Source organism: Boleophthalmus pectinirostris, unplaced genomic scaffold (assembly GCF_026225935.1).
Source record: "Boleophthalmus pectinirostris isolate CB_2022bp ecotype Guang Dong unplaced genomic scaffold, ASM2622593v1 HiC_scaffold_14, whole genome shotgun sequence".
Classification (NCBI taxonomy): Eukaryota; Metazoa; Chordata; class Actinopteri; order Gobiiformes; family Gobiidae; genus Boleophthalmus; species Boleophthalmus pectinirostris.
In genome coordinates this window covers 4,356,792-4,378,170 of record NW_026571047.1, presented here as the reverse complement: position 1 = coordinate 4,378,170, position 21,379 = coordinate 4,356,792, and the positions used below count along the sequence as shown (strand labels likewise).

The window sequence follows — 21,379 nt, the reverse complement described above, 5'->3', positions numbered from 1 at the left end:
GTGTGTATTCACATGATTTTGCCCCTTTAATTTAATTATTATTAGATGATCTGATGGTGCATGCGATGTATTGTGCCTTCAGCATGTGCAGGCCTTCCTGCTGCAGGTGTCTGGGGACCGTCTGGCCACAGCTCTGTTTCAGCTGTCCATCTGTGGAGGCTCCCTGGCCCAACCTCAGGACCTAGTGCTTAAGGACAAGAGCTCCAAAGCCCACGAGCAGACCAAACCAGAGGAGAAGCCCTCCAAACCGCGCCCCACTGAAGGTAAAATTGCCTATCATACTGCAGGATATAAAGCCAGGGCCATAGAAAAACTATGTATGAGCTCACCATCTGGTGGTATAACTTGTTATGGCACAACTGTAACATGTGATGTACTGCTGTCTCCTGTGTAGTTGGCAGACTCCTATTGTAACCAAGTCCAGAATGCTGTGATGAGTGCTGTGTTTCAGGTGCAGTGCAGCAGTTTGTGAAGGACAGCCTCTCCTCTCACACCTCCACCATCACTCTGGCTTTCATGGCTGCTCTGGAGAAGAAACTCATTAAGCACTTCTACCTCCAGAACTTCCTCTGCTTGGAGATGGGCACCTTCTTGGACTTCCTTGTGAAACACGTGCAGGTGGGTCTGGTGGGATAGACATATGTATTGCACTTGTACAAAGCAGCAGGTGTGATGGTGTGTTCTAACAGCTGGTGCAGGAGTGCCTGGGCTCGGCTCTGTTCCTCAGTAGCAGCAGTGTTGGGCTGGGGGGCGCTGGGTTCAGGCCCACTCGTCAGGACGTGTTTGAGTTCATCAAACAGTGTGGGGATCTGAACCATACAGACCCAGAGCAGGTACGACCCTTTTCCTTTTGTTTGGTGCTGTTTGAATCCTCATGTCTAAAGAATCTCTCTTTCTCCTGAACAGCTCTCATTGATAGAGACAGCACTGCGCTCCCATTACAGGCTGAGGGACAGCAGAGACCTGGGCTTTGGGGCTCTGCACAGACTGGCCGGCCTAGTGCAGCAGCAGAAGCAACTGTCCGGAGGAGGACTCAGCCCGGTCTACTACGAGCTGGCACTGCTGGTCAAACGCAGCAGCTCAAGGTGGGCATTTATATGTTCATATAGATGTAATGTGTACAGCATGATAAACTGCCTCAGACTTGTTTGTGTTATTTATATTCCACTCACAGGTTAATGAGAACAGAAAAATGTCAAAGAACATAATTATGATGTTTTGCCTGTGAAACCAAGTACAGTGAGAGATGTTTTGATAGTAGATGTAACCATTTTGTTTCTTCTAACCACAATTGTTGAACCTCCCTGACTAGCTTGGCAGTGAGCTTTAGTTTAAAACATCTACTTTACTTCTCTTATGTCTCCTCTTTGTCCCACAGCGCTGAGGTCGAGGGTGAGTCCGTGGGACGCCTGGGGGAGATGTCCAAGGACCAGGCCCTGTCCAGTCTACTGTCCTGCCCCCTCCTGGAGGACTTAGGCCAGTGGAGCCAATGGGACCTCGTGTTCAAACCTCTCTATGGCCCTTTGAAAGATTTTATTGAAAGAAATGCAGGTAATGCTTCATGATCCAAAACACACCACAAGTGAAATACCAGCAGGTAGTCGACATTGTGCTTGTGCTTCTGGTTTAGCTGATTGGAGTGTCACAACACAACAAGTGGAATTAAACTAACAAATTTAGTCAACAAAATCTATTATGTATTTCACTAGCACCACATCACAACAACACAGAGATTAAATGAAATGAAGCAATGACAAAGAAACAAAAAACAAATAATACACATTTTTCTGTCATTCTGTCGCATGTATCTAGTTTTGATACTAGTTTTAGTAGCGATTAGTAACAACCCTAACAGTAACAGCCCTAGTACAGTTTCATTGGAAGCTCGGTACAAGTTTACTTTTCATTTACACTTAGTTTTTATTTGCAGTTCGGGTCATGCCTGATTTCATTTAATTCAGCTTTAGCCTGCAAAAATATTAGAACAAACAAAACGTGTTAGTGGACTAAATGAACAGCATTATGCCCTAACGCTCCAGGCACCAGTGGTCTCTCTGCTCTGGAAGTGTGCCCCGGGGTGCTGCTCAGGACCACATCGCACACAGGAGAGCAGGACTTCAGTGTAGCTGCAGAGAGCCTGGACGCCGTGGGCACTGCGGGGCATCTGGTGTCCATGGTGGTGGCCTACGGGGTGGACAACGCCCCCCTGGCTCTGCTGGCCAATCACATGCAGAGCTCATTGGCAGCGGCTGTGGCCAGAGAAGGTAAGTTTTTAAAGTGAATTTAAGGTTTAGGTTAGACAACTCATTTCACAAAAACATGATTACCATCATTATATTTTAGGTTTTACTAAATATCTTACCTAGCTTTTTACTTTTATTTTGGTGAAGTTTATCATTTTATTTCTTGATTGGCAGCAGATATGGCATATGTAGAGGTAATTCCATAATTGTAATGTTATGGAAGTTAGAGTTATATGTAAAGAAGGACCAAAACTTTCCTGATTTACACAACAGTTATGATTGGACTCATAAAAATAAATAATGATAAATGGAAATTTACACTGTCGGAAAAATGTCTCTGCATTTTGGATGGAATTTTTTGTGTTTAGCGTCAGAGGCATTCTGCATTCATATGCTCACACTTTAAACATGTGCATTTGCTAAAGAGGTAATTGAATGTTTGTATTTTTTTTCTATTTCTGTAATATTTTGTCAGATTTGTCCCAGGCTCATGAAGACGTGTCATGCTACAGAAGAGTGGCTGAGTTTGTTTTGGCTTGTTTAGTTCGAATCCCCACAAGAACCTGCAGGACTCTGATGCAGCAGGTTAGGAACTCCTCTGAATGTGTACTTGATAGTCCCAGAAAATGAAATGCATCATTTTAGAAAAGTTTACAGCTAAAGTCTACTAGCTGAATTGACCTAAAGGTGTGCTTTTTAGTGTTTACTAATCTCCATGAAGTTATTGTTGCTTACAGTGTTCAACAGTATGGCCTTAAAATTTTACCCATCGTTGCAAAAAATAAATAAATACTTTGATAAATGTGTATTCTCATGGTAAGCTGGCTTGCCTCACTACAGATCTGACATGTAACTTTGTGGTGATATACAAATTTAAAGTTGACTGTGGAATATTCCGAACAAGGTAATGACATCTTCATGGAGAGTAGTGGCTGAAAATTTTCATAGTGAACCTTTAATTTAACCTGTTAATGAATAAGAGCTGCTGTCACAAGTTGTATTCCCCTGATGTCAGGTGTTTCTGGAGCCCTTTTCCAAAGTGCTGGGTCAGACGCGCTCTAAGGTAGTTCTGATGAGCGTGGCCCAGTCAAACCCACAGCACCTGAACCTCCTGCACCGCCTGGGCATCCTGCTAGGCATCACAGACTGGATTAAGGACTACTACAGGAAGCTGAACCCGCCTCTGCTCCAGGAGAGACCCACATGCCAAGAGGCAGTGAGGGGGGCCAAGGTGAACATGCTCCTCTTTAGAACCAGTGCCTTATTATACACTTAGCTCAGGGCGAACCAGCTACTTGCTTACTAAAGATCACAAGACCTACAAGATATAACTTTTTGAGCTCAAATCCTTCCATCCATTTTGTTCCGGTTGTAGAGGCAGCTGTCTGATCAGGGAAGTCCTTTCCACACACACTTCCTTCAGCTCTTCTGGGGGATCATGAGATGTTCTCAGGCCAGTTCAGAGTAGGGCTGGGCCATATGGAGCAAAATATATATTTTTCTATATCTCGATATATGATATATATCTCAATATGCGTATAGGAAAAATAACCCTTCAAAAACCTAACCATACAATAACCTTGAGCTCCTTTAACAGAGGAAACTCAGGAGGTTCCTTATTATAACAAACCCATGTTCCTCACCAGCATAAGGAGCTATGAGGTTTCCCACAATCCACTGCAGATCAAACCGAATGTTTCCAAACACTATTGTACAAGTTACACTGTAGCAAATTATTGATTAAAATTATCTGCATAAATAAACTTTACATGACTAAACTTTACAACATTTAAAGCATAACAACTCTAGAGCCACATCAGCCCATTTGAAATTATAATATGTTTAATGCAGTTTTGCACGCTTGTGTTTACGTTTTACCGAAACTTAAAACCTCGTGGCTCATTTGCATAAACAGGGCGCTCCTTGTGCTACTGATGCTGTTTAGCTTCTTTCGGGTTAAAGGACATGACACCGTATAATATGAGTGTTCTCTCTGTGACAGAAGATGTGCTGTTGGTTGTCTTGTCTGTAAATGGTGGAAAAGTTTTGTGGCGCTAGAAGCTTTTCACTGGCACCAACTTTCGGCATTCACGGCGATAGTGAGGAATTAATGAGACACAAGCAGCAAAATTAGGGAGGTGGGGGCGCACCAGGGCGAGCACAGAGAAGGCAAACAAGCAAAGCCAGAATTGAATATAAGCATTATATTGATATATACGATATGTCAAAATCCATATCGAGTCTCGATATATTTAAAATATCGAGATATCGCCCACCCGTATTTCAGAGACATAGTCCCTTCAGTGTGTCCTGGGTCTTCTTGGGGCCTACTTAATAATTAAATCGGTCATAATTTGTGTCTTTTACAAACTTTTGTCTAACTCTGTCTAAAACCAAAACTGCAACAATTCATTTATTTGCCTGCATGCTTACGTACATTCACTATATTTTTTTCCTTTTTTCAGTCTAATAACATACATTCAGAGAGCAGCAGTGAGTTTGACTTGAGTGACACTGAGGATACTGATATGTTAGACACCTCCTCTTCTCTAAACCTACGAGGTAACCTCAACATATAGTGGAGACATTTACAAAGCATGCCTGCTATGAGAGAGAGCATAATGTTGTGTTTCCTAAATATCTAAATGCAGTGAATGGTGACATGGACGTCAAAGTGGAGGAGGAAGAAGAAGAAGAAGAGGAGGAGGAAGATGACGAGGAGCTGTACGAGCTGGCCAGTATTCCTAACAGAGAGGCTACAGATCAGAGCAGCGAGGGAGAACCAAGCCCAGAGGGAGACCAAAGAGAAGGAGACACAGACCAAGAGCAGCAGGCCCAAGTCACGGAGGAGAGAGGGGGGCTGTGTCCAGAACAAGCCCTCATCGAAGACATCAGGTTTGGAAGAATTATATGGTTTGTGTAAAATAGATGGGAGGAATGGTATATTGGAGCTAATACCAGTATAAGTGATTGGATCAAAAAATAAATAAATAAATAAATAAGGTAGATGCTTGCACAGCCCCTGAAGAGCAAGATGTATACCACTGCTCAGACAAAAGTCATGGGGCTGTTTAGCAAGCAGTAGTGTAGAAAAAATGGATAATAATTCGATATCACTCACACTCATCGCTCTCGGTGTCATTAGATCCTCGACCTGCGCATATGCAAAGATGACCATTCAGTGCTTGAAGCACTGCTTCTGGCAGTCAGTAGGGATGAAATAGAACTTCAAGCCACAATAACCAGAAGCACTGACCTTTTCTGTTGTGCCCATTTTTGTCATAAATGCTCCTAAACTGTGCTTTCTTTGTGGTGGCACTTCCAGGTAAGCGAGAATCTCATTTCATTTGAGAATTAGAAAAAAGGTTTTGCTGCTAAAATATGAAATAAAGTAGGTTTGTTTGTGTAAAATGTCCAATGTTTATGTGCACCAACAAGCCACACTGCACCGATGCTCTGGAGGCTTTAAAACGACTTTGCTGTGAGTTCGGCAGTCTGATGCAAAATAATGCAAACCCAGTGATGATGGCGGTGCCCATGGCTTGCTTCTGCACACACCTGACTCTCATTTGGCCTGGAGGATGGCCTCGTGCTTGTTTCCATGTAAATGTTGTTCCTTTTCCATGGAGAATGTTCCCATACAATGGGATTTTTAACGTTCTGTTTCCATGTAATCCTATAGGTGATGCAACACCACCAGGAAGTTACTCACTGCACCTTTAATTTAGGAACATTACTTCATCAATTTCCACATGAAATTATGAACATTGTTACAAATCTTAATAATGCTAATGGCAAGTATTTGTTGGTGGCAATAGCAGTAGGATAAACTTCAGATATCTCCTTTGGCTGAGGAAAAACAACTATTGGACTATGGCTAGTTTACTCTGCAAGTTTAGTTGTGGCTCTGGTGGTCCTCTGTTTGGTGAGAAGAGTCTCATGTGTGTTCTGACTGTTGAGTGCAGGAAGAGTGAGTTTGGAGTGGGCGTGGAGCTGACCGCAGAGGGCCAGAAGCTGATGCAGGTGCACCAGGAGCGCCTGGGCCGAAGCCTGGATCGCCTCTCCACAGAGCTCTACAGCAAAGACACACACTTTGTCCTGGAGCTCATTCAGGTAACACTACACTCTTAAAAGAACTCTCTATTTACTATTTACTTTAAATTTCTTGACCAGGACCTATCTGTATGATCACAATTTGATAATCCATAGCCATTCTATTCGGGCTCCTCTTAACCTCCTTCCTTAACCACACCACACACTGTGGTGACAATAGTATTTTACTCCTTTTGTTACAGTATATCAAAAGAGTGCTGTTTCTCTAGTCTTCCTTGTGTTCTTGTACATGTTTGCAGAATGCAGACGACAACAGTTATGCATTAGAGGATGGAGTGACCCCTGCCCTGGCCTTTGTGGTGGAGAGAGACTGCATCACTGTACTCAACAATGAGACAGGCTTTCAGGTAAACACAAATAATAACATAAACTCACTACATATATGTACTTCAGATAGCACAACGAGTTATTGCTTATCGACAAAGGACAAAGTTTGTTTGGGATCGGCCTCTCCATTTATATTTACATTTTAAATGTCATAAGTTTTCAAAAGCATGCAGTCCTATATGCAAGAGCAACTTTTTACAAAGTATGAATTTGCCTCATCCCTCAGAGAAGTGTGACTTTACAAATAGAATGGATTTTATTTGCAGGAGAAAAACATCCGGGCGATCTGCGATGTGGGCCGCAGTACCAAGGGAAAGCACACGTACGGATACATAGGTGGGTAGAATATAAAATGTTGTCAGTGGATTACAGAGAGGTTCATAGGTTTTAGATGTAGTTCATGATTTAACTCAGGAGAATCTGATGGCATTCTATATAATACATAAACTATTGTTGTTATTATTATTCTAGGACAAAAAGGGATCGGGTTTAAGTCTGTGTTCAAGGTAACAGACTGTCCTGAGATCCACTCCAATGGCTTCCACCTGCGCTTTGACAAGACCTGTGGACCCATGGGTTACATCCTGCCCCACTGGACTGAGGACCAGAGGGATGTGAGCCCCCTGCTGGAGGACATCAGCCACCACAGGTCCTCTGTCACTGTAAATTAGTTCACAATCTTCTGTCTCCCTCGTAACTCCTACATTAAAATGCATTTGTGTCAGTTTACTCAGATTGTAATTTTCTCAAGGCACACAGGCAATACCTCAAGGCACACAAGTGTTCCCCAGCACACTGGCTTAAAATCAATGTTCTAGAATACCTGCTCTAGTTTCTCATGTGGAGTGTGTGTTTTCAGCTGGAGCACAAAGATCTGCCTGCCCCTGCGCTCTGAGAGTCACCAGACCAGAAACCTGTTCCATGATGTGCACCCGTCTCTCCTACTGTTCCTGCACCGCCTGCGTTCCATCACCATCTACAACCAGGTTAGGCCCTTCACTACACCACCACTGTTTAGCTGTTCATTAGTATCATTTGGGATTAGCTACTACATATTCAATCCTCCCACTGACATTACGACACTGGAGCTCACAATAAAATCATTGTGTAAAATTCAGTTTTATTGCTCTAGGCTTTCTTATTGTGTCAAATATATCTCCAACTTCCACTATGACTTCAGTGTTTTCTGTTTGAGAGAAGAACTCAACCTAAATATACAGGGTTTGTGTGTTAAACATGTGTGAATGAAACAACACACAACTCCAGGTCTGTTTGTGATGAGGAAACGACATTAGAAAGTAGAAAAGAAAATAGTACAGCAGACATCCAGAGAAATCCCATTTTTAATTGTTGTATATAGGCCTATATATATAGGCATTATTTGTTTTCACAAAGTACCAGAGCAGGCAGTTACTTTGCAAACAAAATACAACACAAGGACAAAATCAAATGTATCTTTAAAACAATGAGTTGTTCCTTTGCTTTGCACAGCTGGAGAACCGCCATGTCACCATGTCGCGTAAAGACCTGAGCCATAACGTGCTGGAGGTGGAGCACACTGAGGGCATGGAGCGCTGGCTGGTCATCAAGAGCATGCTCACTCCACGGAAGGTGAGGCCTAGGACACACTGTATGTGTATTTTTGTCTCATGCACTGTAAAAACTGCATGTTTTGGACACATTGTTAGCCAACCAGCAGTAGACCTGTGGCTGCTAGTGTGTTTGACACCTAACTCCCCTCCGTGCCTTGACATCACATGCTGGTACCGTGTGTGTATATGTACTGTATGTGTGTGTGTACATTGATCCTTGTGTGCCGTGCAGATCAAAGACGGAGTGGAGGCGACAGAGCTGGCTCTGGCCTTCCAGCTGAGCACAAAGGACACAGGGAATGAGGTCATAGGGCAGCCGCAGAAACAGCCCGTGTTTGCCTACCTGCCCCTCCGCACCTTTGGCTTCCGCTTCATCATCCAGGGTGAGGTGTCTTTTTTCCCCTTGAAACAGAAGTAGTTCATTTTAAACAGTCTGCAGTGATTCAAAGTTATTCCTCTGTACTATGCATCCTAATCATACACTGCAATGAATTTAGAAGTGTTATAATTCTTCCCTGATATCCAAAAGTTGAAAGAAACTTACATAAATTCTACTCTAAAAGCACATATGCATAAGGTAAGTAAGGAATAACTTTGGACCACGGCGAACCATTTTTTAGGACAGTGAAAATCAGATTATATTCAGGAATAATGCACACATGGAAAACCTGACAAGGCTCTAATAAAACTATGATATATATATTTTTTCTATATTGGCCACATTATTTGAGCTTGTTCATGTTGATTGCACAGGGGACTTTGACATCCCCTCATCTCGAGAGGACGTGGACCGAGACAGCTCCTGGAACCAGTGGCTCCGCTCGGAAATCCCTCAGCTCTTTCTGCAGGCCATGGAGGTCTTTAATGTGAGCGCACCTTTCTTTTCTTTATGTTCACAATAGGAATGCAACAATACAGGTTTTACACTGCTCAGTATATCTCGATACACTGGGCACAATATCTAAACAAACAAACAAACAAACAAACAAAAAAGTTTCCTCCCTTGCTATGGTAACAAATAAAGATAACATTTTTTTCAACTTGTTCAACTACATCCATCTCTTTTCTGTTCAAATCTGTCAGAGTTTTTTTTTTTTTTAAGGTGCACTGTGCAACTTTTTGGTTTGGGGTCTGTCAGCTGCTTGTTTCTATGGATATGTCAGTGCTCTGCCTGTTCTGCCTGCCATGTTCCACAGTATGACATTAAACAGCTCTACCTTACATATACTCAATGCCTAGGAAAAAAACAAAAAAAAACAGGCATTCTGACTGAGAGGGGTTACCTCTCCACAGATCTGACCTGTAACTTGGTCTGGTTTTGTCTCCATGAAGATAGATAGGTTTAATGCCATACTGAGAAACAGACAAAACAATAATATGTGCATGAACAAAAGTATTTGTCGGACACTCCACTAGAAAAGTTACGTAATGCACCTTTTAAGGCTGATAGCTGCTACTCTGAAAAGTGCAACTATCAGCCTGCTATATCAACCAACCCATATCGGTCAACCATTATATAGCTCAGTCTTTAGTCCTCTTACTAATGCCTCTGTAACTTTGTATGCTCCTCATAGACCCACCCAGACTTCAGAGGGCTCCGAGGTCTGTGCCACTTCCTCCAGTTCATCCCTCTGCCCGATGAGATCCTGGACTTCTTCAAACCCGTGGCACAGCACATCATCCAGCTGCTCAAAGGGAGAGCCTTCCTGCCCACGCTCAGCACAGGTACCACACAGTACGCTGTTACATTATAAAAGGGATTGGCACGCACACAACTACTACTACTATGTGACCCCCTCCACATGAGACATACAAAGAAATGTTCTGTAGCTTAGTTAGGGGTAAATCTCTGAGAATTCCGTACAGGGTTGTTGAGACAAAAAAAATCAAACAAAAAACAATACTAACTGATCATTCATTTGAATAATTATCAATATTATATTATTTGTTACACAATAACAAATAATAAATATTATTATTTACTGGCTTGTCAAAGTCTGATCCCGTCAGATCTCAGAAGCTCAACAGGGCCGGGTCTGGTTAGTACTTGGATGGGAGACACTGGGAAAATCAGAAGCCACGGTGGGTGTCAGTCATAAAAACTGTTGTTGTGTCCTTAGGCAAGACACTTCACCCTCATTGCCTAGTATGAAAGTGGTGTGTGTGTGAGTGGTGGTGGTCGGAGGGGCTGATAGTGCAGATTGACAGCCTCGCTTCCCCAGGGCAGCTGTGGCTACAGTAGTAGCTTACCACCACCAGGTCTGGAGTGAATGAATAATGTAAAGCGTCTTTGAGTGTCCAAAAAAGCGCTATATAAAACTGATGTATTAATATTATAAGAAACCAAAAAATTGGCTGGTTTTGAGTAGTTTTAGGATGGCCCCTAAAACTTGTACACCAACTGATAATGTTATAGAGGATTTGTATTAGTCACCTAATTATTTTATTTAGATGATAAGGATTTATATGGGACAACAGTAGAAAGAAGAAGGGAGGGAGGAAGGGAGTTAGCTGAAGATTAGGTATTTTTTGGTCTTTTAAAGGGCCCATATTATACGCAATTTTTGATTTTCAGTGTGTTCTAATGTTGTTTCCTCACCACAAATGGTCCTGGAGTTATGTTTTGTTTCATTCACACATGTTTAACACACAAACTCTGCAGATTTAGGCTGAGTCCTTCTCTCAAACAAAAAACAATCTGTTCCACCTCGTGATGTCATGTGGTAATGTAGGAAGTGCTCCATTGTGTTTTTTAACTCCATGCACCTTCTCTAGAATCATTTGGATAATTTCAATCCCGGAATTGCTATTGAACTAAAGGTAAAAGAAGCTGTTAACTTGAAAACCACAACTACATGACAAGGTGGAACAAAGCATTTTGAGCTTTGCAGCTTTGGTGATGATTCAAATATGTGTGAAGGAAGGAACACAACGAGGAAACACCATTATAACCATCACAATAGATTCACAAAAGTCAATTTTGCCTTATATAGGTCCTTTAATATAAAAGGCAGATTAAATTCAAGATTCACACATTTAATCTGTGTTTATATGAATACATGGTTTCCTAGTACTTTTTATGAATAAATAGTAGTTTTTGTTTGAACTTCCCCTGCAGGTGTAGTCTTGAGTTGTGAGTGCAGTTGGGGTCAGATACACAGAAATAAGTAATAGTAATAGTTTTGAGAGCTTTTGCCACAGCCCCTTTTTGGTCAACTATGGATTTCTTTAGTTGACTACAGCCCCAGACAACAAGAAGGACATTTTTTAGGACCTTTTTTTCTTGCGTTCTCAGATGGTAAAGTGGTGTACAAGCTGCCCTCCCAGGTGGCCGTGTGTCAGGACCCTGTGATCCGTGATGTGATTGGAGGAGAGGAGCTGGAGAAGCACCTGTCCCTGTCTTACCTGCACCCCGGCCTCAGCCCCGCCCCTCCATCTTCCCTGCTGCGAGAGCTGGGGGTGCGCTACCTAAGAGGGCCAGACGTCACCACGGTAACCTCCGCCATGGCCAAAGACCTCATGAAGATGGAGGGCATTCACTCAGGTTTGTGTCTTCAGAAAAAACTGTACACATTTTGTATGTTTACTATATAGGTCATGGCTCGTACAGAAGGCTGGTAGCATTGCCAATTATTTTAACTGAAAAAACAATAATAATAATAATAATAATAATTCTCAAGTAGAAAGAGCAATACTTTGGTGAGGAAAAACAGTGCTGTTACTTCAAAACAAAGGTTGAAGTAAATCTACTCTGTGTGAGTTGGTTTTAATATGCTGTTAAATCACGTATTCTGATACAGTAAATTCTATGTGTGTGTCTAAATACCTTCATGTTCTTAACTGTGTGTGTCCTGTAGAGGGCGGGCTGCAGAAACTGGCCAAGCTGCTGGTGTGTAACTTTCGCGCTCTGGAGCACGGATACGGAGAGGCCGACTCCATCCTGCAGACACTCAGAGACTTACCCATAATCCCCCTGTCTGACGGCCGCGTGGTGGCCCTCAGCACAGAGGGAGTCTTCTTCCCTATGGAGGAGACCAGCAACAAGAAGAACAAGAGCAAGGCTCACAACACTGGTAAGAACAGTGTTTTTAATAAAAATGCAGAAGCACAGTGGCATAGTCTTTGGATGTATTGAACTTAGAAGTCTCCACTTAGTTAAAATTCATAAACTGCTGTCAAACTGGTTCATTAATCGGTCAACATGCTTTTTAAATTATGATGAATACTGCTCTTTTAAAAACACTTAGCTTACACTGCTGTCAGCGTGACAGAGTAAAGCTTGTGCCCGTGCCCACCACAAAAGCAGGTATTGAGTGTCAACTGCACAGTACCACCTGTGCAACTAAACTAAGACTGTGAAGATCTGTGACAAAATATTTTCCTGATCTTTGATCAAAGAGGGCACTGGGCTTTATTTAAGTGGTTATGGATTAAGTATGTAAAACCTCCAAAGAAAATCCTCTGAAGTCTACTTTAGTACTTTCTATTTCGATTAAATCATGCAAGTGACTTCACAAGTGACAAAGTTCCATCCTGTACCTTTAAATAAAGGTGAACTTTCTATCAGTGTGTGCTTAGGCTCCTCCCAGCACCCCATGTGTAGATGTCACTGAAGTGTGGGCAGCCCCAGGGTCAAGATCAAATATTTAAGAGCACAGCACTCACAGTGTCCTGCAACCTTTAAGCCGTGGAAACTTAAAGTGGGTCACCTCACTCTCCCCCACTGAACTCAGAGCCATGACAGAAGACAGACGATTTATTCTGGCGTTGTTGGCGATGTTTCTAGATGACATTGCATTGGTATTTATAGGAGAGTAGATCATATGTAAATGCTTTATGTAACAAAATGTATTCTTCTTCTCTTTCAAACCTGAATAGTTTATGAGCCTATTAGTTTTGTAAGCGTGACTTTTGTGTGGCTGTGTGCTAGGCCCCCTGAGCGCGCTGTACCAGGACGTGTGCGTGGTCCACCCCACCCTGCTCAGCTGCATGGACCCTCTGGAGAGTCAGCAGGTCAGGGAGCTGCTCAGGAGGCTGGGCGTACATGAGCTGGAGCCAGAGGAGCTGCTTCAACAACACATCTACCCGGCCATACATAGTGCCAAGTGGAAGGTAACATACTACTAAAAGTGCCTTCTTCTCCATTGAGGCTATGTTTTTATTCTTATTTATGATGGTTGTTCCACAGTATGAGTTTACCTTCACAAGGCAAGAGTCTTATTTGTTACATATATTTCAGTTAGTGTTTTGCCTTTACACTTTATGTGAAAAACTCCCTCAAATTTGCTCAGATCACCTTCTAGCTTAAATCAATTTTTTGCCCCACAATCAATTTTCAGTATATAAGATCCAGAATAATACAGTAAGAAGAGACCAAGAACATGTTCCACTTGTATGCTTTTGGAGCATACCCTTATGGAGGTGGCACATCACCTGCATGATTCCATGGAAATAGAAAAGTTATATATTTGGGAACTTAGCCAAAAGAACAACATTTCCATGGAAACAAGACCAAATAAGAGTCACGTTTGTGGAGATGCAAACCCACTCACATTAAGGATGCATGTTTTCAGTGCAGTAAACAATAAAACATAACCAAATTGAACTTGATTTTAGTCTATTTTTGTCTAAAAAGTTACATACTGTGAATTTAAGAGTAATTGGTATTAGGTGTTAGAGATTATACTTGCTCATAGAACTAAAACTAGATACTCATTTGAGCAGGTATCAATACTAAAAAGGTTCAATTCACTGGACATATATAAACTTTTCCTGAATGTCTTTAGAATGATCTTGAGCTGTATCAGAACAAGTATAAGAGCACATAGACCAGTATACACCCATGGGCCACTATAAACCTACTAGACCACTGAGGGATTACACACATATAAGGACACGTGGGAATAGAAAAGAAAGTACCGTATTTTCCGCACCATAGGACACGCTCTTAAGCCTCCAACCCCATCAAAAAACAACTGAGTGCCCCACAATCCAGAACACCCTATACACAAATCCACTCGGGTGTCCCAGCACGACTTCATTAAACTACAAAGCCGCAGAACACGCAAACACGTATGGAGCAGACAGCGACCACACAGCAACAAACACTCACAGCCACACATCAATCCATGCGGACGAGGAACGGAACGGAGGAACTTACATAAAAAGCGAGTGCAATGTGCCACTTCTAGACACAACTGAACAACTGAGTCACTGCGAACACGCCGACAATCCAGCGGTCCCAGACAGCACCCTCCCTACATGCCACAACTGAACAAAGTCCAGAGTCACCGTGAACGCACCAAACAAAACCACTCACCCATCTAATTGTTGTGTTACGTTTAAGGTCCAGTGCGGTTTATTTGTGAAAAAAAGTTCAAAAATAGACCATTCAATGACGGTGCGCCTTATAATCCAGAGCGCTCTATAGTGCGGAAATTACGGTACTATGATTTAATGAAGAATATCACATGCTGTTGTCTAAATAAAGATCAGAATAATGACTATCAAGACTATTCCTTAGTATTGAAACCCAGATTTAGTTTTCATATTGTGACAACAGTACTTGCTTATTCAACATCTAGCAAGATTCACTTGTCTGACAGCACTCCTCAGCTACGTTGTTTTATTGTTGTAATATCTGCAGGTTGTACATTTCTACAGAACAGTCTTTGTTGTCTTACAGTCCAAACCAGAGGCGGTGGTGGTGAGCTACTTGGTGTTCATAAAGCAGCACTCCTCATCCTCCTCTATGCAGGAGCTGTCTGACACTGCAGTCCCTGTGCTCACCAGCAGGGGGCTGCTCTGTCCCAAAGACAGCCGAGTCTACTTCTCTGAGGAGTACGGCAACATCAACCTAAACAGCAGACTGCCCGGTATGTCCACACAGCCCTTTCACCAGGCTCAACACTAAAGTTATAATGTAGTTTCCTCATTACAAACAGACCAGGAGTTATGTTTTTTTTTTTCATTTACTCATGTTTAACTCACAAACCCTGCACATTTAGGCTGATCTCCTCTCTTAAACAGAAAATACTTCACCTTGTGATGTCTTGTGGTAATACAGGAAGTGCCCCATTGTGTTTTTAAACTCCAGACACTTTCGCTAGAATCATTTGAATAGTTTAAGCCCTGGAATTGTATAATTGTTCTGGATTTGCCATCCAAACAAATGTACATAGCGATCTTTTTGCATTCTACTACATTGCTTGAGATTTAAGATTCTTGAGAGTTTATTTTTAATTTGCCAACATTACTCCAACAACCTTCTTCATGGATGACATTATCAGTGACCGTAACATTTTCCTTTGCTAACCTGTGCTGCTGATTGTTTCCTGTGGGTGGTGCAGGCCATGAGTGGGTGCTGCTGAGCCCCTGTTACGCAAAGGCAGACTCGGACGTGGCCGGCTGGAGAGAGCTCTTCACCAAACTGGGAGTGAAAGATGGCTTTATCATCAGGAAGGAGAGGAGGACACTCACACCAAAGGAACTGGTGAGGATCATACGTGTGGAACCTAAAGTTCACCTGTCCGACGGACGCTTACACTTGTTGTGTTCATGATCAATACATCTCTCCAAATCAGACACTCCACTGAGTAAACAAATGATCATAATATACGCTGTTATAAGAACCCCCTCTTCCCATTTTAACCAGATTTGTTACAATCTCAGATCATGTAGCACTTAATCACCTTCACTACAGAGCATCTATCTGTTGGCACAGTGTTGCCATTGGAGCTCAACACTGAGAAAGAAATTCAAATATTAACAGGTCAAAGGCATTGCGGAGGCTAACCACCTACTAACCACCACTAACATCCATAACATCCAATAAGCACATTTAAAGCCAAGGTTCAGCAAAAGGCTTTAATAACTTTGTGCTGTGTAATGTGTCAGAAATATTTTATTTATTATTTTATTTAAAAATAAATATTAGGTCTTGCACTTGTTAGTCACCACGCAACTCCCTGAGGAAGCTTTCAAATTTTAAATACAGTGGCTGCCCAACCAGAGGGTGGCTCCATAGCCATGCTGCTAATTTGTCTAAATGCTTCACTCCCCTGTTTTGGCCCGCAGAGAGCATTCAGCAGCTAATCGTTATCAGCTAAGTGTCATCTATGAAAGGGAAAGCCTACAGAATGTTTTTGTAACTTTTCTGGTAAAGGGTCCAACACCTGCTTGTCTTCACAAAGAATATTGTCTGGCTGTAAAGTTCTACAATATTGGGATTAAATATCTCCTTGGAGACAAGCAGGTTAGGCCACCCACAGTAGAATGTTTGTTTCACATGATATTTTTGTCCAATAGAAACACACAAGAAAATGCCTGTAGTTTGACGCCTCTACATCTGAAGGCAGACCCCTGAAACTCATTGACGCACAGCAAATTTCACCACCAGTTCAGGTTTTTCAACTTGCCCATAAACTCGGTGCGTAAACTTGGCATGTCTGAATGCAGCATTATGCCATGATGACCCCCCCATCAGAAAAGTTTCATCCTGCACTTTTAGCATTTCATAATAATGCATATACATGTTATGAAAGAGGGCAAAATGTGTCTTGCCCCAGTACAGATATAATAAACAGCTCTTGAGGTCAGAATAAGGAAGTGTGTGGTTGGCATGCCAGTTGTCGTTAGCATTGCCGTGAACTCAGCTCTAGTAAAAAGTTGTGAAAAGTGCAAATAAACACAATGTGGTAAATAATTAGGATGTTTGGAATTCATAAGGTGTTAGACAGACTGGCTCCATCTAGTGCCTTCTCTCCAGCGACTACGTCAAGAATCAGAATACACTAGACGGTTTGCTGTGAACCCATGTCTGCATCACTTTTGCGGTTCAACACAACAGTAAACAAAGCAGTCGAGATGGATGTAGACAAAGCCATACATTCTATGTTGGCGACAATTCCCGAGATCGAGGATTTAAAACCGGAACAAAGACAATGTTTGATAAATTTTATCAAGAGGAAAGACATTAGTGCCCTTTTTCCTAGAGGATTTGGGAAAAGCTTAATATACCAGTTAGCCCCGTTAGCGGTGCACTACTTGCATCACTACCAAATAGCAGCAATTGGTTAAATTAAAAAAGTACCCACCTACCCTCGAGCGAACGAATCCTAATGCTGCAAGGTCAGACAGTTTCCACTAAGTGAAACCGACTGATGAATCAGGCTAGAATAACTTTGGACCCCTGCAAACTATTTATATGAAGCAAAATACTCTTTTCAGCTTCAAGCCATGTCAGAATGTTGTCACCTCATTAAAAAACAGAGATGTGTTTTGTTTCATTCACACATGTTTGAGTAATCCTGCATTAGTTAGTCTGTCTGCATCTCCAAAGCTCAAAATGCTCTGTTCCACTGTGTGATGTCATGAAGCAGTAGTTTTCAAATTAACATCTTATATAACATAGATCAGAAAATAGCATAATATGGGCCCTTTTAAAATAATTCATTTTTTCCACGTTTTTAAGACCGTAAAAAAACAGGTACAGTGTCTTCTAATGAGAAAAGCAATTATGTAAGACTAATGGCAATATTGACCGGTTGCATGGACACGTAAAACCTGCTGTCTCTGTACTCTGCAGAGTGCCTCACAACCAAATCCGCGCTCATTGTTGTGGGATCAGGAGTGCTGATGGGACAGCACCAGTAGATTTACAGAGCAGGGCTTACAGCAGGGGAACATTCTCTGCCCTTGCTTTAGCCTGGACCATAGCCACAAGGGATCATACGTCTATTGTTAGCTTACATTTAGCGCGCGCTGACTGGTGGCTATCTGAACTGAGGTGTGAAGGTGAAACGCCGTTCTTAATTACTGTTGTCAGTAATTATAATAGAGTTACAATAAGCATCGGGATTGACAGCATTGTTTATGATTAAATGAGCAGCATATTTTTTTTCCATATCAAACACAAAGGAACCGTCTACAAGATTTAGATTTTTAATTCCATAAACATGACAACTGTGTCCACATATATGAGGTAACCATGTTCAAATCAAATATTACTTTTACTTTTGTAATTAGGGATGGGCATTCGATTAAATTTCCTTAATCGATCGTCGGGAGAATTAACGATTGATTATCGATTAATCATTAACCTTTTTATATTAAAATTATCATCATTATTATTACTATCTGCACTACTAATCTGCATAAATAAATTCAACTTTACGACATATAAACTGTAACCACTCTAGATCCACATCAGCCCGTTTGACATTAGAATGTGTTTAATGCAGCTTTGCGCAACTCTCACAGAAACAAAACTTTAAACCGCATCGCTAATTTGCATAAACTAAGGGAAGAAAAAAAAAAAAAAAGGGCTCTTGTGCGCTGATGCGGTTCAACTTCTGTCGGATTAAAGGACACGACTCAGTGGGATACAGGTTAATGTGGGAGGTGGGGCCTTGTCATCGACATTGCGCGACTCTCACCTGGCAAAGCTTTTTCATGTTTTCGGTGTCCTGGTGAGCTTTTTCCCACTGGACACCGAAACATATGTGCTGCTTTGTACACTGTGGGCATGGCCTCACACTTGTCTCGACCAGGACGAAAAGCATCGAATTTCTTGTACAAGTCATCGTTAAAGGTTGTATGGAGGATTTTTTTTTGTTTCAAATTGTCAATGATAGCATTATAGAGATGCAGTAGCCTTGTAATTATGATGACCAAAAAAAAGAGAATAAAAATTCATCAACTCTGGACGTGGTGGGGCTAAACATTTGCCAATAGATAACGACACTGCCTCGTTATCTGTTGAGCTGACAGGCTGTCAATCAAACTCCCTACGTTTCTAGCGTAACTGACTTGCCTGTGCGCCGCCGGTACGTGGTTTACGTACGACTGTCACGCAGTCCACAGACGCAAGCCGCACAGACACTGTTCACTCCACCAACGCAACAGTTCTTAGCGGCTTTTTTTGACCTATATCTTCCTCGCAGTTAGCACAAAGTTTGTTGCAATGGCAGACAAGAATCCAGGAGCAGTTAGCCGCAAAAGAAAGTCTGTTTTTGAGATTGCTGAAAGAAGAAGACAAGGGGAAAAGCAGCAAAGCCAAACTAATGTGATTCTTGTAGATTCATTCCAGCGATGGCGCAACTGAAGCAGATGCAGGGTCTAAAGACTGAAGCATTGGTTGCCAAATTACTCCTGGACAGGTCACTTCTGCTTATTATGAAAACGTACTTTATTTCCAAGAGCTAGAAAAACGTTTTTCAGGACACGAAAGCGATATCCTATGTCTGAAAACGTAATTTTCAAGGCAAAGAAAGAGTCCGCTTGCTGCTGCGTGTTGTAGCTAGTTCATTCGCACTGAATCTCCGCGCAACCTTCTCTGCACCCCTTTCCTGCTCCTCTCCCCGCTGCCCGATCCGCTCTTCCCCCTGCTCCTCACTTCTCGTCCGCGCACCCGCTCCCCCCGCTCCTCACTTCTCACTTCTACAACCTTTAAGTACACATTTGCTCTTTGGCACGTTGCAGACTGACCGACTGTTTGTGTCTCGCTCCTTCTGAGTGCAGAGAGCTACATGTACGGACCCCTGTTTGTCCCCGGACACGGACGTTTGGTCACCCTACGCTAGCACTGCAACGTACATTCGGTTTGTCGATTAAAATGAACGTAATTGATGACATTCTTAATGATCAATTATCGATTAATCGACTAATCATGCCCATCCCTATTTGTAATGCTGATTTATTCTCATTTACAAAACATTGGATATGATGCCCAAGTTGTTTATATTTTAATTTTGGTGAAGACAGTTATCCAATCAGAAAGCAGAATGAGCCTCGCAAGTCTCTCATTTCATGTCATGAATGGGGCTCAGTAGTAACTCAGTTGGTAAAAGAGTTTGCCCACTGAGCCGCTGGTGGTTCAAATCCCGCTCTCGGCATAGCTGTCATGGTTGAGCGGTCAGATCCACTAATTCACAGGTTGATGGTGTGATTCCAGCTCCCACAGATAAATGCTGTTGTTGTGTCCTTGGGCAAGACACATAACCCACCTCTCCGTACTCTGGTGTATGAGTATGTGTGTGAATGGGTGAGTGGTTCCTTGTTGTAAAGCGCTTTGAGCTTTGAAAGTGGAAAAGCGCTGTATAAAAATGTGAACAACCGTTTACCATGAGTCAGTGCCAGTGCAGCCTCTGCATCTCAATTCAGGGAGTGAATTCTGGAGGTCCTGAGCTTTCACATGAGGCCTGTTCATATACTGAGAATGAGACAAACTTGTGTGTGTCCTCTACCTGCAGAAGGCACTGGCAACCCAACCCAGGTCCAGTTACGACTGTAGTAACTTTTTTAGACTACATACATGAGTACATTTTAAATCAGTAAAGAAAATGACCAATAAGGGTTGACAATATAATGATGTTAGTTTGAATATTAATGTTATTGTTTTTTTTGTTTTTTTTTTATACAATAATGACAATAGAAGGACAATGAAGCTAATGAGGTGTATTTTATTTTGCACAGCTTTAAAAGTACAACAAAGTATGTCTGAGAACATGTTTATTGTATATATAGAGCAAAGCTTACTTTGCATGCATTTGTAACCATGCCTATTCCTGTGGCCGCAGGCGTCCAGTCCATGGTCAGTGGAGAGCTCCCGGTGGTGCCAGAGCCGCTCGGAGGGCTGTGTCATTGATGATTACCCCTGTGAGGAGTTCTACAGCCTAGCCATGGCTCAGCTTCCCGACCCCCTTCTCCTTCAGCAGAGAGCCGCCCTGCTGGAGCTGCTGGCTAACAACTGGGACTCTGGGTACACTGCACCACTCCACATACAAAGGACTGCACTGTAGAACATCACATGGTAGTTGGTTCTTTAGGTTATAAGAGATCCTTTATTTGCCCCACATACAAATAATTTTAATTTTGAGGCAGCAAAACATGCCAAAAAGTACCCAAAATACTGAAGGTTGATATGATATGATAGGCCTATTAAAACAAACATTTTAGCTAAATAAGAGTCAAGTTTGTGGAGATACCTGCCTCCACAAACTTCAGTGCAAAAAAAAAAAAAAATATAATATATATATATATATATATATATATATATATATATATATATATATATATAATATAATATATATAATATAATATAAT

At 42.0% G+C, this 21,379-nt stretch overlaps 1 protein-coding gene across 4 annotated transcripts in view; it reads left to right on the top strand.

The window, feature by feature from the left end:
• Nucleotides 1–21,379, top strand: part of wu:fj29h11 (uncharacterized) — a 54,982-nt gene that overhangs the window by 11,122 nt on the left and 22,481 nt on the right. For all 4 annotated transcript variants that reach the window (XM_055150189.1, XM_055150188.1, XM_055150187.1 and 1 more), the window contains 25 exons: nt 83–263; nt 452–618; nt 690–833; nt 907–1,085; nt 1,379–1,551; nt 2,040–2,264; nt 2,719–2,828; nt 3,259–3,474; nt 4,709–4,805; nt 4,895–5,138; nt 6,209–6,356; nt 6,596–6,703; nt 6,950–7,019; nt 7,155–7,332; nt 7,543–7,669; nt 8,175–8,294; nt 8,508–8,658; nt 9,029–9,141; nt 9,850–10,000; nt 11,571–11,819; nt 12,133–12,348; nt 13,206–13,387; nt 14,961–15,150; nt 15,625–15,767; nt 20,854–21,035. In XM_055150189.1, coding sequence (XP_055006164.1) covers nt 83–263; nt 452–618; nt 690–833; nt 907–1,085; nt 1,379–1,551; nt 2,040–2,264; nt 2,719–2,828; nt 3,259–3,474; nt 4,709–4,805; nt 4,895–5,138; nt 6,209–6,356; nt 6,596–6,703; nt 6,950–7,019; nt 7,155–7,332; nt 7,543–7,669; nt 8,175–8,294; nt 8,508–8,658; nt 9,029–9,141; nt 9,850–10,000; nt 11,571–11,819; nt 12,133–12,348; nt 13,206–13,387; nt 14,961–15,150; nt 15,625–15,767; nt 20,854–21,035 — 4,064 coding nt within the window. The remainder of the gene's footprint in view (nt 1–82; nt 264–451; nt 619–689; nt 834–906; nt 1,086–1,378; nt 1,552–2,039; nt 2,265–2,718; nt 2,829–3,258; nt 3,475–4,708; nt 4,806–4,894; nt 5,139–6,208; nt 6,357–6,595; nt 6,704–6,949; nt 7,020–7,154; nt 7,333–7,542; nt 7,670–8,174; nt 8,295–8,507; nt 8,659–9,028; nt 9,142–9,849; nt 10,001–11,570; nt 11,820–12,132; nt 12,349–13,205; nt 13,388–14,960; nt 15,151–15,624; nt 15,768–20,853; nt 21,036–21,379) is intronic.